Source organism: Gallinula chloropus (assembly GCF_964237585.1).
Source record: "Gallinula chloropus genome assembly, chromosome: 2".
NCBI lineage: Eukaryota > Metazoa > Chordata > Aves > Gruiformes > Rallidae > Gallinula > Gallinula chloropus.
Genome location: NC_140086.1, coordinates 64,559,485 through 64,574,455, shown reverse-complemented (window position 1 = coordinate 64,574,455; position 14,971 = coordinate 64,559,485). Strand labels below are relative to the sequence as shown.

General features: G+C 43.6%; 1 protein-coding gene across 2 annotated transcripts in view; it reads right to left on the bottom strand.

Moving 5' to 3' along the window:
- CARMIL1 (capping protein regulator and myosin 1 linker 1) overlaps window positions 1–14,971 on the bottom strand; it is a 197,679-nt gene that overhangs the window by 114,866 nt on the left and 67,842 nt on the right. For both annotated transcript variants that reach the window (XM_084280476.1, XM_084280477.1), the window contains exon 3: window positions 57–107. In XM_084280476.1, coding sequence (XP_084136602.1) covers window positions 57–107 — 51 coding nt within the window. The remainder of the gene's footprint in view (window positions 1–56; window positions 108–14,971) is intronic.

The following is a 14,971-nucleotide window of genomic DNA, read 5'->3' as shown; positions in this document are numbered from 1 at the left end:
ACAAAAAAGAAATTAAAAAAGAACAACCAATATTTATAGAAATACAGTGACTTTACCTTGGTGGGAATCCGAGATGTTAAAAGAAACGCCCGACATGATGCCAACACCTATTGGGAAGAAGAAGAAAAAAACAGAATTTGTAAGAAATATTTATCCATAATATTATTAAAGATTCCAAGCAAATCCTGAAACAAGAGGAAAAAAAGCAGTGTGTGTCAATTCCCTATGCTGTCATACACTGAAGGAAGCAAACTTGGGCTCAGATCCAGTAGACCGCAAGAAGAAACTGCTGCACTCTGATCAGCTATAAACGAGGTAGTGAAGAAATTTATTTAATCAATTTCTCAAGAACATCTTAGTGACATTTTAAAAAGTTGCAAGGATAAGAAGTCCTACCAGGAACATATGATGTGCTAAAATATAACAAACATATGCAAGATAAACATGACTTTATTAGTAATAGAAAGAGATCATAAACAAACATTTTCTTTTGGAAACACTTGGTGCATTTCTAGAGTCAAATTGCAAAGATTTCTCACTGACACCACCTGCATTTCCTCTCCAGCAAGCACAGTAGCAAAACACTACTATGATTTGCAAGACCAGTGACTGGGGAGAAAACACAACAAGTGTTTCAGAAGTCACTGCAAATTCAAATATAATGATGTATCACAGTATCACTACAATCTCCAGTTACACATCCTCCTCACAGACTGGCTGCTTTAAAAGAGGGATGACTCATTTTGCAAAGCTACAGTATTGTGCTTTGATTGATCTGCCTACAGAATTAGCTACTGTTGGTTACATCTGTTTCCAGACAAAAAAAAAAAACAACCCCATAGGAGACTTCATTCAAACATTTGGATCAAAATCCTGCAGGAAGTGCAGAGCTTTTTCCAGAGCTGGGACCTCCTGAACTCAGTTCTGTTGAGTAACTGTCCATCTCCAGATGAGCAGAGTGACACAAAGCGTGTTCCTTGCAAGAAGAGGGAGAACCAGTCTGAGAAGTAAAGAAATGAAACTTGAGTGATAACAGAATCGCAAACTGGTTTGGGTTGGAAGGGACCTCAAAGCCCACCTAGTCCCAACCCCTTTCCATGGGCAGGGATGCCCTCCCCTAGACCAGATTGCCCAAAGCCCCATCCAACCTGGCCTTGAACACTGCCAGGGAGGGGGCAGCCACAGCTCCTCTGGGCAGCCTGTGCCAGGGCCTCACCACCCTCGCAGGAAAGAATTTCTTCCTCATACCTAATCTAAATCTGCCCTCCCATAGTTTAAGACCATTATTGTTCTTGTAAAAAGTCTCTCTCCAGCTTTCTTGTAGACCCTGTACGCTGCAACAAGTTCTCCCTGGAGCCCTCTCTTCTCCAGGCTGAAGAACTTGGTTGACTTGGCTGGCCCTGTGTGGAGCCAGGAGTTGGACTTGATGATCCTTATACGTCCCTTCCAACTCAGGATAGTCTATGATTGCTGGCTCATGTTGAGCTTTACATCAATCAACACCTCCAAGTCCCTCTCCTCAGGGCTTCTCTCAACCCACTCTCCACCCAGACTGTAGTTGTGCTTGTGACTAGCCCAGCACACGTGCAGGACCCTGCAATTGGCCTCACTGAGGTTCATGAGGTTTGCATATGCCCACCTCTCAAGCCTGTCAAGATGCTTTTGGGCAGGATCCCTTCCGTCCAGTGTGTCAACTGTACCACACAGCCTGGTATCACTGCCAAGCTTACTGAGGCTGCACTCGATCCCACTGCCCATGTCCCCAGCAAAGCTGTGAAACAGCACCAGTCCCAACACCAACCCATGAGGAACCCCACTCGTCACTGGATTCTTGAGCTTTTGATTGCAACTCTTGGAGTGCAACTGCCCTGCCAATTCCTTATCCATCAAGTGGTCCACCTGTCAAAAACACATCTCTTCAATTCAGAGACAAGGATGTCATGTGAGAACAGCGTCAAATGCTTTTCACAATTTCAGGTCAATGACATCAGATGGTACAAAAAACCTTGAGACCTCTAATCCAAGGGCATTGAGTTTTCTACATTTGAAACTGTCATAAATGAGATGTTAATTTTTAATTAAAGTCAACTGAAGACGTGGTCAACTATTACTGCAAAAGTCATGTCCCATCCTGACAACAGCAGAACTAGTTTTTTGGGTTTGTTGGGGTTTTTTTTAAACAATAGCAGAATTGGCCTAGAGGGCACTTGGCATTTACCACAGTTTTATCTATGAGTATGTGTTGTGACCTCTGACAGGATGTGTTTTAATTTACTGCTTTCTGGCTATTTTGTTTTAAGCTTTTTAAAACTGTATGCCACGTTTGCACTTTAACATCACCATTTTTATTCACGTTTGGAATCACAGCAGCCTCTACCCCAAAGCAACTCAAAACTTACTGGATAAGCTGCAAAACAAACAGCTTTCAGTGACCTCCTTCTCAGTAACGCTGCAGCACATGAACAAGTAATGGTTCACCCACATCTGCAAATTGGCTTCTGCACAGTCACTAGTACTTGGACGGGCAAGAAAACAGACATTGTGGGCTTAGAGCAATGTATTATTGCCCTCTTAGTTCCCCTGCAAAATGTGATGCCCGTGGCAGAAGCACTAGAGGCTTTTCACACTGACAGTTCAAGCCCCCTTTTAAGCACTCAGCTACTTTTGTGAAGGAAGTCCCAGGTCTCTCTGCATCCCTCTGACATGAATAACGAGTATGTGCTTAATTGCACGCTTGTCTAGAGCATTTAGAAGTGATCCAGCAGTGATGGGTTTTATGAATAGGCAGATTCTAGATTTCCTGGAGTTTTTAATTTCTATATTAAAATAAAAGGGAAAGGTAGACAGCAGTTACTCTCTAGCAGTTTTTGAGCACGTGTAAGTGGTGGATTTGGCAGCATTAGGTTTACAGTTGGACTTTAAAGACCTTTTCCAACCTAAATGCTTCTACAATTCTATGATTTTTACGACAAAGATTGTGCCACTCTCATACCTACTTCACACCTGAAGCACAGGAGAAAGTGTTGCAGTCAAAGTCACTTTGAGAGGCAGACACCCAAAAGGAGCAGACCCCTACCCAGGGATAATGCTGATGAAAGTGCTCCTTTGCCCTCAGCACATCAGGAATGCCAGCTGGGCACAGGGTATAACCTACCATGTCTTCTGATAAGAAAACGTTCTCATGTTCAGCTCAAGGAGTTGCAGCCCCATTCCTCCAAGCTATTTTCTTTGGTCACAAGTGATACTTAATCACTGATTCAAAAGATCCCATCAGAAGGTAAACACATGCAAGCTAAAGAGACCTGGGAATGGATTTGTGCTTTACCACACTTAAAACCCAAAAGGTTTGCAAGCAACCCATATGACAGCAGCAAGCACACACAGGTAAGCTTTACACTGTGTACATAACCCGGCTGCTGCTCCATGGAAGGGACAATTACCCTTAGTTTATCGGAGCTTCGGTCTGTCTTCCTACTCTGCCTTTTCTCCAAGCACAAAACAAAACCATCATTTGAATGTTAAATGATTCCTACTCACACACAGGTACCTGAGTTGATGATTTCTCAATGTTTTTATGGCTCCAAATTCCCTAACACTCCCTACACTGCTCACAAAGGATATGAAACAAGTTAGAAGTTGGAAATCAATTTGGAAACCTTCATGAAAAACATACCCTACAAATTATTTTTCCAGAGACTCATGGCCTACAAGGTCATCTTCTGCTTACCAGAATAATTTGTTTCAGTAAATAAAATTAATTTGAACACAGATTCTCAGCAAGTATATCAACAAAAACATAAACATACAGATGCAATTAATGATTTAGTGTCAAATCCTGGCTTTATTACCCATTTTGGCACTGTAAGTTAAATTAACATCACTGCACTGAGTTAACCCAGGCACCCCACCCAGCAGTAAGTCTTGGGAAGATCATTAGAGCAACACAGCTCTCTGCTAATTGCATCTATTTTGCCAGACAGACCACAGCAAATCCAGCCACCAAATCTGTCTCTAAAGCCTTTTCAAATTCACAAGCAAATGAAAGAAATCTTTTAAAAATCACCACTACCCTTCTGAAAATATATGAGCATACACAGCTGTGTGATGAAATATAAACCAAAATGAAACCACCTCAGGACTTCATGGGCCCTGGGAAGTTGGGTGATGCTCGCTCCACTTATGAGCACAGATGTTTTGAAACTTTCCTTTGCTGAAATCTCAAAAAAAAAATTGATGGATTAGCCAAATGTTTTTCCCCTGCTGAAAACTGCTTCACATGGATGTAAACAAAAAAAAAAAAAAAAAAAGCCCAAACAAACAACTTAGTACTTTCTTGATCAACTGTTGCAATTTTACCTCTTAAAATACACTCTACGAGCCTTTCCTTCCACCACAGTTTCTTTTTCTCCCAGCATTTGCTGCTTTGTGAGCCTCAAACTGCTTCAGTTTCTTCCATTACCATTTACTTGAGGAAAGAAGCACTTTTGACAGGTTTTCTTATTTTGATATCCATCATTTGGACATTTCTTGGAAGTCCAGAAGACAACCGGTTTTCATTATATACCTCATGGCTTACCATCCCTATTTTTATCATTATTCATTACCATTATTATTATTATTCCAAATATCCCATTTTTAAGCTCCCAATGCTTATTAGTTGCTTTATGATTCCTATCACCAGCTTTCCATTACCACTACTGGTTCGGTATCTAACGTATACGCAGCAGCGTGAGGCCAGGCAGCAGCACTAATACAGCTTCTGTGAAAACCGGGGTGAATCAATACCCGTTAGAGCACCCAAGGTTGTCTCAGTCCCTACAGGATCGACCGCTCATTTCCTGGGTTGCCTGCCTGATGTAAATGCTCCATCCTGAAGCCACTGGAGTTCGATTAGATAAAAGGCCCCTCTCAGCACCACGTTAGCGATATTAGAGCCCGTCTGGAGCAAGGCGGTCGCTGTTAAAAGCACTGAGCCTCCTCCCCAGGCAAAGAGGCTAGCTGACATCCTGGAGGTCCTTTCCGAGGACCAATTAGCACAACAGGAACTGCTTCTGAAATGGGGGGATCATTGGCCTTCGGCGGGTCTCTCTGCAGAGTGCTGACACCAGCAAAGCAGCCTAGTTCAACCCTGACCACCTCTCAGTTGTCTGAGACTAGATTTGACTGAGCATTTGGTCTCAGCTACTTTGAAAGTGTCATCTGTGGTTTTATACCACTGCCCATCAGTGGCTCTATACCACTGACCAACCTTATTCACTCTGGTTCCCAATGCCTACTTCGTTTATCCATCAGCACTACAACAGTCTTGTGTAGCTGGGGAAGATCCTTCAGGAAACAATCAGTGCAGTTCACGCACAAAACCCAGAATTCCCCCTCCCTGAGCTGACCTTAGCCAAGTTGAACACTTTCCCAGGCTTGCCTAAGCTGCCAGTGCAAACCCCCAGCACTAAAGGAAGCTGGGTTTTGCATTAGTACAATTGTCTCCTGCCCAAGCCGGGGGTAACCTCTGCACCTCAAGTAAGGGCCTTGGCCATCCGGGCAAAAGAATGCCAAACTGCCTGTTTCTCCATGGTCATTCCTGAAGTCAGCCACAGCTTCCCCAACAAGGTCCCCTCACTGGAGCTGCAGACAACCTACCTGCCTGCCTGCCTTTGCCCTGCTGCCAGCACGCTGCGTGGTGCACAGGTTTTCACTAGTCCTTGGTGGTGTCAGACTGCATTAAAAACTCAAGCCTCATCTGCTATGGGCCATCATTCTCTATGGCATCTCCTGGCAAAGGATGGTATGAGGAACAATGTTTAACTGAAACAGATACCAGATATCAGAACTGCTGGCAATAAATCTGCTGTGTGTCATGAGAAGAGAAGCACCTTTTAAATTCATTTACTGAACAAGACAGTGGACACCACAAGATGGCACAACGGAGTGCTTCACTCAAATGTCCCTTTCTGACTAAATTAGAGGACTGCTTCAATAGAAGTGCTTATTTACCTATCAGAGAGCAGCTCCAATGAGTAAGTCCTCCCTGGAAGACAACTGAGAGTGTTCATATTTTACAACTGGCAAAACCAAGGCACCGACATGCCAAGAGATTTGCCTAAAACAAAAGGGCAAAAATCCAGCAGCAAAGCTTGAAAGAGAATCATGGAGTTAATGGCTCCTAATTCTGGATTAAGAGGGACACAATGAGCTTGGAGGTTTATCAGCAAATTAAACCAAAATCTCTTGCCTAAACCAAATTTGTTCATTAGCTCCTCCAACAATTACTAATCTCACCTTTAGGTGAGGGGTCCTAGCCCTGAGAACTGTTTTGTCTGTAAAGGAAGCATTAATCAAATTGTGCCTGTTTAACATCCAGAGCATGAAGCAATATAAACACTTGCTATAACCCTGTATGCAGTGTGCAAATGGCCCAGCTACTCCAGCAAAGGTGGGATTTCAGAAGATGCTGAGAGAGTGGAAGAACTTTGGCCAGATATTGTCAATGACAGCAACAGGAGCCCTGGTGACCCCAATATCCAGCTCCTGTCACTCGAAGTAGCTTGTGATGTGGTCACCAATGGTGCAGAGTGGGATATCCTTGATTAAGAGACTGCAAACACAGAATTTCCATTCACCATAGAGCTGCTTGCAGAGGATCAGGCATTTGTGCACACTGGGCTTCCTTGTTCTTACAGCCAGTCAGCCACAGCAGAGGTTTTCAAGGCACTGAGAGACATGTCCAACACAGCACTTAAATCAAGCCAACCTCCAGCAGAGAGCAAAACCTCCTGTTCCTCTCACCACTGCACTGTTCCCCGTGACAAAAAAGTCTGTAAAGCACTAAATACCAGAAGACTTGTCATGCTCTAAGCCATAAAAATAGGAAATAGAGCAGCAGCATTTCACCCATGAAAAGTCCCCACCATGGCACTGGATCCAGCCTGGGCTGACCCCAGTGGGGGAGGGGAGGGGAGCAGGAAGGGTGCAGGCTCAACCATGTACATTCCTTGGCAACTCAGCCATGAGACAGATAACCCAAAAGGAGTCTTGCTTTCTCTGCATCTGCTTTACACATAAATGGGTCACTAGTACACTAGTGTTAATATACCTCTAATTCCAGATTTCATCCCTACTTCCGCTCTCCTCTGGACAGACCTATTACACAGACTCACTGCCCCAATTGGAAGTGCCACAGTAGGGCAAGGTACCTCCCCCACATTCCAGCCTTTTACAGTGCTCTAACCCTGACTTGCAATTTGAATGACCCTGGCTCCAGCGTCTTCAGTGCAAGACTTGGTTTTTTTACAGTGTTGCACTACTCTCCATCATAAAAAGGGCATAAAGATTTTCTTTAGAAAACCCCTCTCACTACTTAACCCTGGTGTTAATAGTAAGAAGCATCCATACACCTTCCCTCTTCCTGGGCTTACGGACAGCCCGGAAGCATTTTGGTGTGCTGCACATGATGCTGTTTCTATGCAGAAGCAGCCAGAAATAGATTTTGCTATTGCAGTGCTTTTATTCTTATCTTCTTTAATTTCATCACTTCCAAATGCCAGATGAAACGTTTTGCAGTGTTCCATGGCGATGACGTAGGGCTCTTTGTAACTGTGTCACAAACAATCCTAATGCAAAATTTTAAAGGCCAGGAAACAAAACAAAAACTTCAGGGACAGATGAAACACAATTTGATCCATAATGCAAGAGTTTTATAAGAAAATCTTATACAACCATTCGCATTTGCTTTTAGTTATCAACAATTAAATGAAGATTCAGTTAGTAGAGTGCAATGCACTTAGCTCTACTTAATATTAAAATAAAATAAATAAGCATGGTAAAACAATTTACCTCAATCCTCTCTGCCATAAACCACAGTCTCTACAACACTGACCTTGGACAGCCCTTAAAGCCTTAGCTCTCAGCCAAGGAAAGACATCAGCTTAACAAACCTGTAGAATTAAGCCAGTTTTGTCCTCTCTGTGAAACAGACAAATCAAAACATAAAACCAAATGAATGAGTGGAGAGTTCAGGGAAAAAACCCTCCAATCCAAGGCAGCCTTTCCCAAAGAAACCAGTTACACGTGCATGACAAAACCCTCTTCCCCATAAGGTCCAAAGGGGATTACTCAAGATCTGCTCCTCGCTTCAGGAGCCTCACTGCATTCCTCAGGTGCACTCAGATTTCCTTTTCCTCGTTTTACTTCCCCACAGAACCCTTCTTCCACCTCCAGCCTCTGTAGAATACGAAGTACCCACTGAAACTAACACAGCTGTGACAGCCACTTCATCCCAAATCACTTGAGGTATGCTGCAAGTCTTCATCTGTTTAAAATTTTGACATATGAAAACCATCAGTCTTTCAAGAAAGGAATGGTGCTTAGTGGTGGAACCAGTCACTTGGTGGTCTAAAATCTTTCAAAGCCACTACTTATAATCCCAATCCTCAAACTTGATTTTTTTTTGAGACTGTTTTACATTTTAAAAGATAATCTCTTTTACAGCTATTTTATTTCTTGTGCATCACACTTTCCCTCAGCTAAATCTTTTCTTTCAGAGCTTTAAAACACCTTGAGAAGCGGGAAGAAGAGAGCAAATCACTCCCCTGCCCCTGCACAGGCTGGAACAGACCTCCTTTTCACTGCCCATTGCCATCCCCACCATGCAACTCCTTCCTATAGCTCCTGTACTTGATTATTTAAGCAGTGGCAGCTGAAGGTGGCCAAGGCATCCTCTTAGCTTACCCAGTGCTGACCACCTGCCCACCAGCTTAGCTCATCAGCAGCTTGCACCTCCTGGTGAAATCACACAAGAGCTTCTCTGGCAGGCACTTTACTCTTACAGCTAAGGCAGCTCAATAACCAAGGTACAAACAATGTCCCAATACCATCATTGTGCAGGAGCATGATGCTGGAGGGATATTGTTCCTTACAAGATTCTGCTCTAGATGCTAAATCCCAGCTCACTCTTCCTCCCCAAGTTCCCATTCTGTATCCAGCATAGCAAGAGCTGCAGGGAGAAAACCTAGAAGGGAGGGGCAGACTTGGGGCAGTGGCACAGCTGACTGCATCTGGCTTCCCTTTAGATGGAAATTCAGGAATTGCCACATTCCAGGAAATCAACGTTGCCTCCAACATCCTGAAAAGAATACTTGAGGTTTCACCCCACTCCCAACATGCACGTGACGTGCTCTCTCTTCTACCTAAGCAGTACATGTCGCATGCGCTGGGCAAAACCTGTTGATAGAGGGTCAGTACACTTTGTGATGATTTTTTAAAAATCATATTATGTCAATTAGCTAATGCTGTTCATTATTAAAAATTAATATGCTCCTGTCCAATATAAAAGCTCTTTTAATACTCTCTGGTTTCGTTAGGATTATTTAAGTGTATCTGACTAGTATGGCCTGTGTTTAACTGGAACAGTTTCTTATACAATATATTAACCTGACAAGATGCACGTAGGAACAAAATCTCCCTATTTATCTGGCAAGAACATCAATTTCTAAGAGCCAAGCAGAAAGTAAACATCAAAAGAAGTCAGGAACCATGCTAAAAAACCCAGAAATTACAATCCACTGTACACAAAAGCAACAAATAATTCTGCTTTTCAGACTCAGGAGTGTAGCTGCTACAGTTGCTACCGAACACTCAGTGAAGAGTCAGCTCCCGGCTACACAGAAGACTCCCACAGTTTGTAAACCATCTCTGAATAAACCAGAAAGAATTCAGCCTGCTTCCCAAAACAAAAAACCTTCATGCAATTCTAAGTCAAACTGTTTCTCAGGACAAGCTGGTGGGTGAATTTTGTTTTGTAAGTGCTGAGCCACACGCTTGCTGCTGCTTAATCATTGTTTACTTCAAATCCAGGACACAACTGTCTCAAAGAAGAGAGTTTTTAAAAGGTTATTACTTCACTACTGCAAACTTGAACAACTGACTCGGCTTGTCAGTACAAGCTACTAAAGAGTAAAGTTAACTAGATCCTTCTGGGCTTTATCATTTAATCTAGAATAATGATTTACAAGCCCTTCAATTCACAGATTCTTTTAGTTCTTGCTAAGGAGGTACAGCCTGCCAAAAAGGAACACAAACCTGAGAACAAGCCTTTGCTTTTTTAAGATGGCAGGTCTGCAGGCAGCTCTCTGCCCTCCTCCCCAGCGAGCCAAGGCTTCGGTTCCCCTTAGTCAAGCCTTTCCCCCACCCTCCCAGAACTGTGTAAGTTCTGCTGACCAAGCAAAGCCATTCTACAAGTTTTTGCTGGGGTATGGGAGACACAGGAGGCTGAGCAGCTGGAGCAGCCCCTGGAATCCGGATGTACAATTCCCCAACTTGGGAGCTGTGGGATCAGCTTCCTATGAGCCAGGTTGCAATTTCAAGAGGCCTTGCATACACCCTGAAAATCACCCTGGCTAGAGAGAACACTGATTCAAGAACAGGTATTGACACATGAGTGTTTTGTTTTTAAAGCTTTTCCTAAGACAGGAAAAGCTGGTACAGAGCCACAAATAAGAAAGGAAGGTGAGTACCCACCCGGTTTAGCAGGGTTTGCACTGCAGCCAGTGCAGCCTGGCCAAGGAGAGACCAGTTCCCCCCACGGCCTAAGCCCACGGTACGACCAGCACTGACCCACCAGATGGGCCAAGGCCCAGCCAAAGGCACCTCCCACCCAGGCAAATGGGTAAAACCTAGCTCAGCAGCAACAAACACGGCCCAGCTACCAGCAGAGGCACAGAACACCGTGCTCTAGGTGAGCTAACTGCCTAACAACTTCCCCACCCCATAGGCAGGTCTTTCACACTAGGCCAAATCCCCCACTGCTGAAGTTATCCTACTTTTACTGGAGTCTAAGGCTTCCTTGAATAAGACAAATCAGCAGCTATCCTGACTGTAGCATGGATGCACTTTATAGCACACCCCTTTTAGGCTCCTGTTTTCCCAAGCACCACCATACTCTTGCCACCAACACAACTCGATAGTGATGAAAACAGAGAGAAACTCTCATAGAGACAAAACTTTAAGAAGTCAGGATGGCTTTAAGTGCAGGGTCCCAGGGCCTCCTCTCTCTACTTGTCCAATAGCACGGCCAAAAACCCACTGTCTCTCCCACCACTGGAGATGCACTGCCTTTAATAAACCTGAGAAGCCTTCAGCTGAAATTCAACGCATCAAAGTTTTTTCCCCACTGTATTTTTCCAATTATTTTGTTATTCCATTACTTTAAAAAACACGAGGTGTTTATACACAGAATTTGTCCTTGTTATGTTATGGGAGGCAGTTCCTAAAAAAAAAAAGAAAACAAACAACCCATCCAAAACCCCAAACACCTTCAGTCCACTATAGACACCCTTAAGCACAACTTTAAGCAGAACATGTTATCATCAGAGCTTCAAAACCAACAAGTGACAAAGTCCATGCTACATTAATCATGAGCTATTTCAAAGAAGCATTTTTAGTTGCGATTTCCTTGATTATTATAGTTGGTGCATGGGAACTTTTTTGACCACAAAACCAAAACCAAATAATTTTTCCTGAAGCAGTGGGTGGGGGTGTGAGGGGTGGAAACACAGGGACACTCTTCCTATCCACTCAGGCTGAGTAAAGAAGCTCCAAGTGACATTACTTTGCTCAAGCTAAAAAAGCAACGGCTTTTAAATACACTACCCAGTGCATTTAGGAGAAAAAATAGAACTAGCTTTTCACCTCAATCACATTATGATGATCATAAAGTGCATTTTTAATGAGGCCACTCCCACCCTCAAGCTATAACTATACACAGCCATGTGATTCGGGCCTCATTTAGAAATGCAGGTGACAGAGGCAAGTAGATATAGCCCTTTGAAGGGAAGATGCCAAATACCAGGGTTTTAAATTCATATTAATATATCTTTATGGCCACTCTTGACATGACAAAGACCACAGGACTTCTTCATCCAGCAATATCAGCACAGGGCTTTTAGCTTCAGCTCCTCAGTGTGAGGCTTCCGAGCAGTTTTAGAAGCTGAGTGTCTGTTGTGGTTGCTAATTAAGTCTGAAGAATTTTGCTTTAAAATATGCAAGGGGGGGTGCGGTTTCACTTTTCCTGGAGCCACATGAAAATCCATAAGGGCTTTCAAGGTACATCATTGACCCACTCGTGGCACAAATCAATTAAAATCCTATGAAGTTTCTGAATCCCAGTACATTAGCTAAGGAAACACAGCCTTCCCCTCTTTGTCAAGGTTCACAATTTATGAGCTGACCCTGGTCGTAAGGATTGTGACACTATAAACACATGCTGAATGAATCACCGCTGTCTGGAAACACTGGTAGTCAGTAATACTCCCTCCAAAGAGGTCAAAGCCTGCAGACCACAGGTTTCCAGGAGCTTGCACAGGGCCAGTGCTGCAGCAGCCTGCAGCCACCACAAACAAACAGGCTCGGCAACCTTGAAAAAGTGAGGTCACCAAATGGAGACGTGATGTAAAACACAACCAAGCCTTGGCTTTCAAAATCTATGTATCATTCTTGGGCAAGGGAACATGAAATGGATACTTCCTTGCAGTCAAGCTGGAAAGAGGTTTTAATGCAAAGTCAAAACACTACAGAAGCAGCAAACGTGAAGGTAATCCATAACGTGGGGTTTTTCTCTTCACTCAATTTCCAGTCTTTTCACTTTTTTTTTTTCCTTCCTTCTGTCTACATTGCCAGTCCAAGGACTACAACATTCCACCCAAACCTTCATGGGTAAGGACAGCAATGTTTATTTATGCTGTCTGAAGTCACTACTTGTTGGCAACATACAGATACTGAAGAACTTTGAAGAACTGGGCTGAGGCTGACCAGCCTCTTCAATCACGGCTTGGGAAGATTTGTTCTATGTAGAAACAAGAAAGATTGCACTTGCTCAAGTCAAATGCTTCTGAAAGGCTGGGCTATATTACTGCCTACAAATGATGGCTGCTCTCCTCATGCTCAGTAAGCCAGTATGCTTGATACATGCTCCACTTCCTGACATCACCTCATGCCAACCATGTTTGAACCTGGCTATTGAGTTCATGTGTAGCAAGAGTAGATTTGACCATAATCTCCTGATGTCCAGCATTTTCTTCAGTGCCATGGTTTCATCCAGGCCTGGCAATCCAGAAGAAATGCACCATACCTTCAACATTTCACCCAGTTTTGGTGCTTTGCTCCCTGCCCCAAGTGGAAACATGTGACTAGAGAAACCCAAACATATATGGATTGCAGACACCAATAACAGACAGATCCACAAAAGGGTTAACCTGTGCCAAGTCAAGCTGTCCTGCTTTAAAAATCTGTGAACACCTGACACACACTAGGGACTGAACTCTTTCCCAAAGGCAAGTTTACCCTGGGCTAAATTTGTCACCTTTCATATGCCTACATTTCAATCCCAGTGCGCTCAATTCTTGTTACCAAATGCACAGCCTGCCCTTTTGTCTGCAGCTGCTTCAGTGCTATTTGGACCAGGTTTCTGCCTGGAGGTTCACCCCTCTCTGCTCCTGTGCCCACAGCTCCAGAAGCTTGTAATTGGCAGATCTGGGACACTAAATAATTCTTACGGAAAAGCCTGAAACCAACAAACAAGACAAAAGCAGATCTCAGCCAGGAATCTGCGTGCGTGGAAGGAATGAAAAACAACACAAAACCATATGAATATGTTCCCATCCAGGTCACTTTCACAGTGCAACACCCTTTGATCAGCCAGGCCGGCTCTGTTGATGTTACAAACAGCTGTTCAGCAGCAAACATACATGGCTGCAAAGCCGAAGTTCCTTCCCACCAGACAGTGCTGTTCTGCTCCGGATTATTAGTTCAAAATACGGCCCCTTGCAGTGCATATACGCTGGTGATTTCTATGTCTAACCTAACGCTCCATTGCAAAACTGATTCAAGCACTGTTTTCTGTTTCCTTGTAATAAATAAATGCGGAGAAACTACAAACACAAGGCAAACAACAACTTAAAAAAACCCAACAAAACCACACTGGTTTCTTTTGCATTCGATTTGCTAATTCCTAGAGAGGAGAGGAACATTTTGGAACTTCAGAAGAAAATTAGAGTCTCTGAAAACAATGAAGAAAATATAAGAAATAGAAGGTACTGTTCTAAAAAAAAAAAAATTAAAACATTAAATAAAAACATTAAAAATAAAACCATCAAAAATAAAACCATCAGCCCCAGACAGCAGCTGAGCACATCCACCTCAACCGGAACAGGGAACCACAGGCTGGGGTAGGGTGGTGTGCTGGGACAGCACAGGGAGAGGGGAACACCACCAGAGCAGAGAGCAGAACATACACACCAGGGATAACAGGGGGTAATTTACCGACCCAGTGCTCCACCTGCACCCGCCCTTCCCCGCCTGACCCCTTTTATGGGGGCCATGACATCACATGGCAGGGAATACCCAAAAAGGAATCCCCAAAACAAATGAACAAAAAAAAAAGGCTGGAGTTGAACAGTAACATCTGCCTTACCCAGTCACCAAGTAAAAGATACTGGGCAGCAGGGCAATAAGCTATACAAAATTTGGGATACTAAAAAACCCCAGCAAGCTTCAGAACAATCACACAAATACATGGTGCCTTTTTTCTAACCCAACAGTCGTGCAGAAATATCTGAAGGTGATCTACCAGCACTAGAAGCAGGATCCTGCTCCTCTTTCTTCCTTGTTTATGTGAATGAACTGGTCTCTTCCAAGATCCAACTGCAACTGCTAAAAGCCACTGATAGGCAGCATGAAATTTAAACCACTTGATCCAAGATTAAAAATCTCCTAATGAAAATGAGGGAAATTAATTCATACCCTGTAATAACACATAGAACTGCTTGCAGGAGCAGGAAAGCAAGTGAAGGAAATCAATTAGAAGTGCAAAGCCTCCGTGCACGTGCCAATACGCTGTGTTACAACTCAGTTGCATACTACAGCTGACCCAGCTTAACCACAGGGCTATCCCCAGAGGCTGATATCACATACCCCACATCCC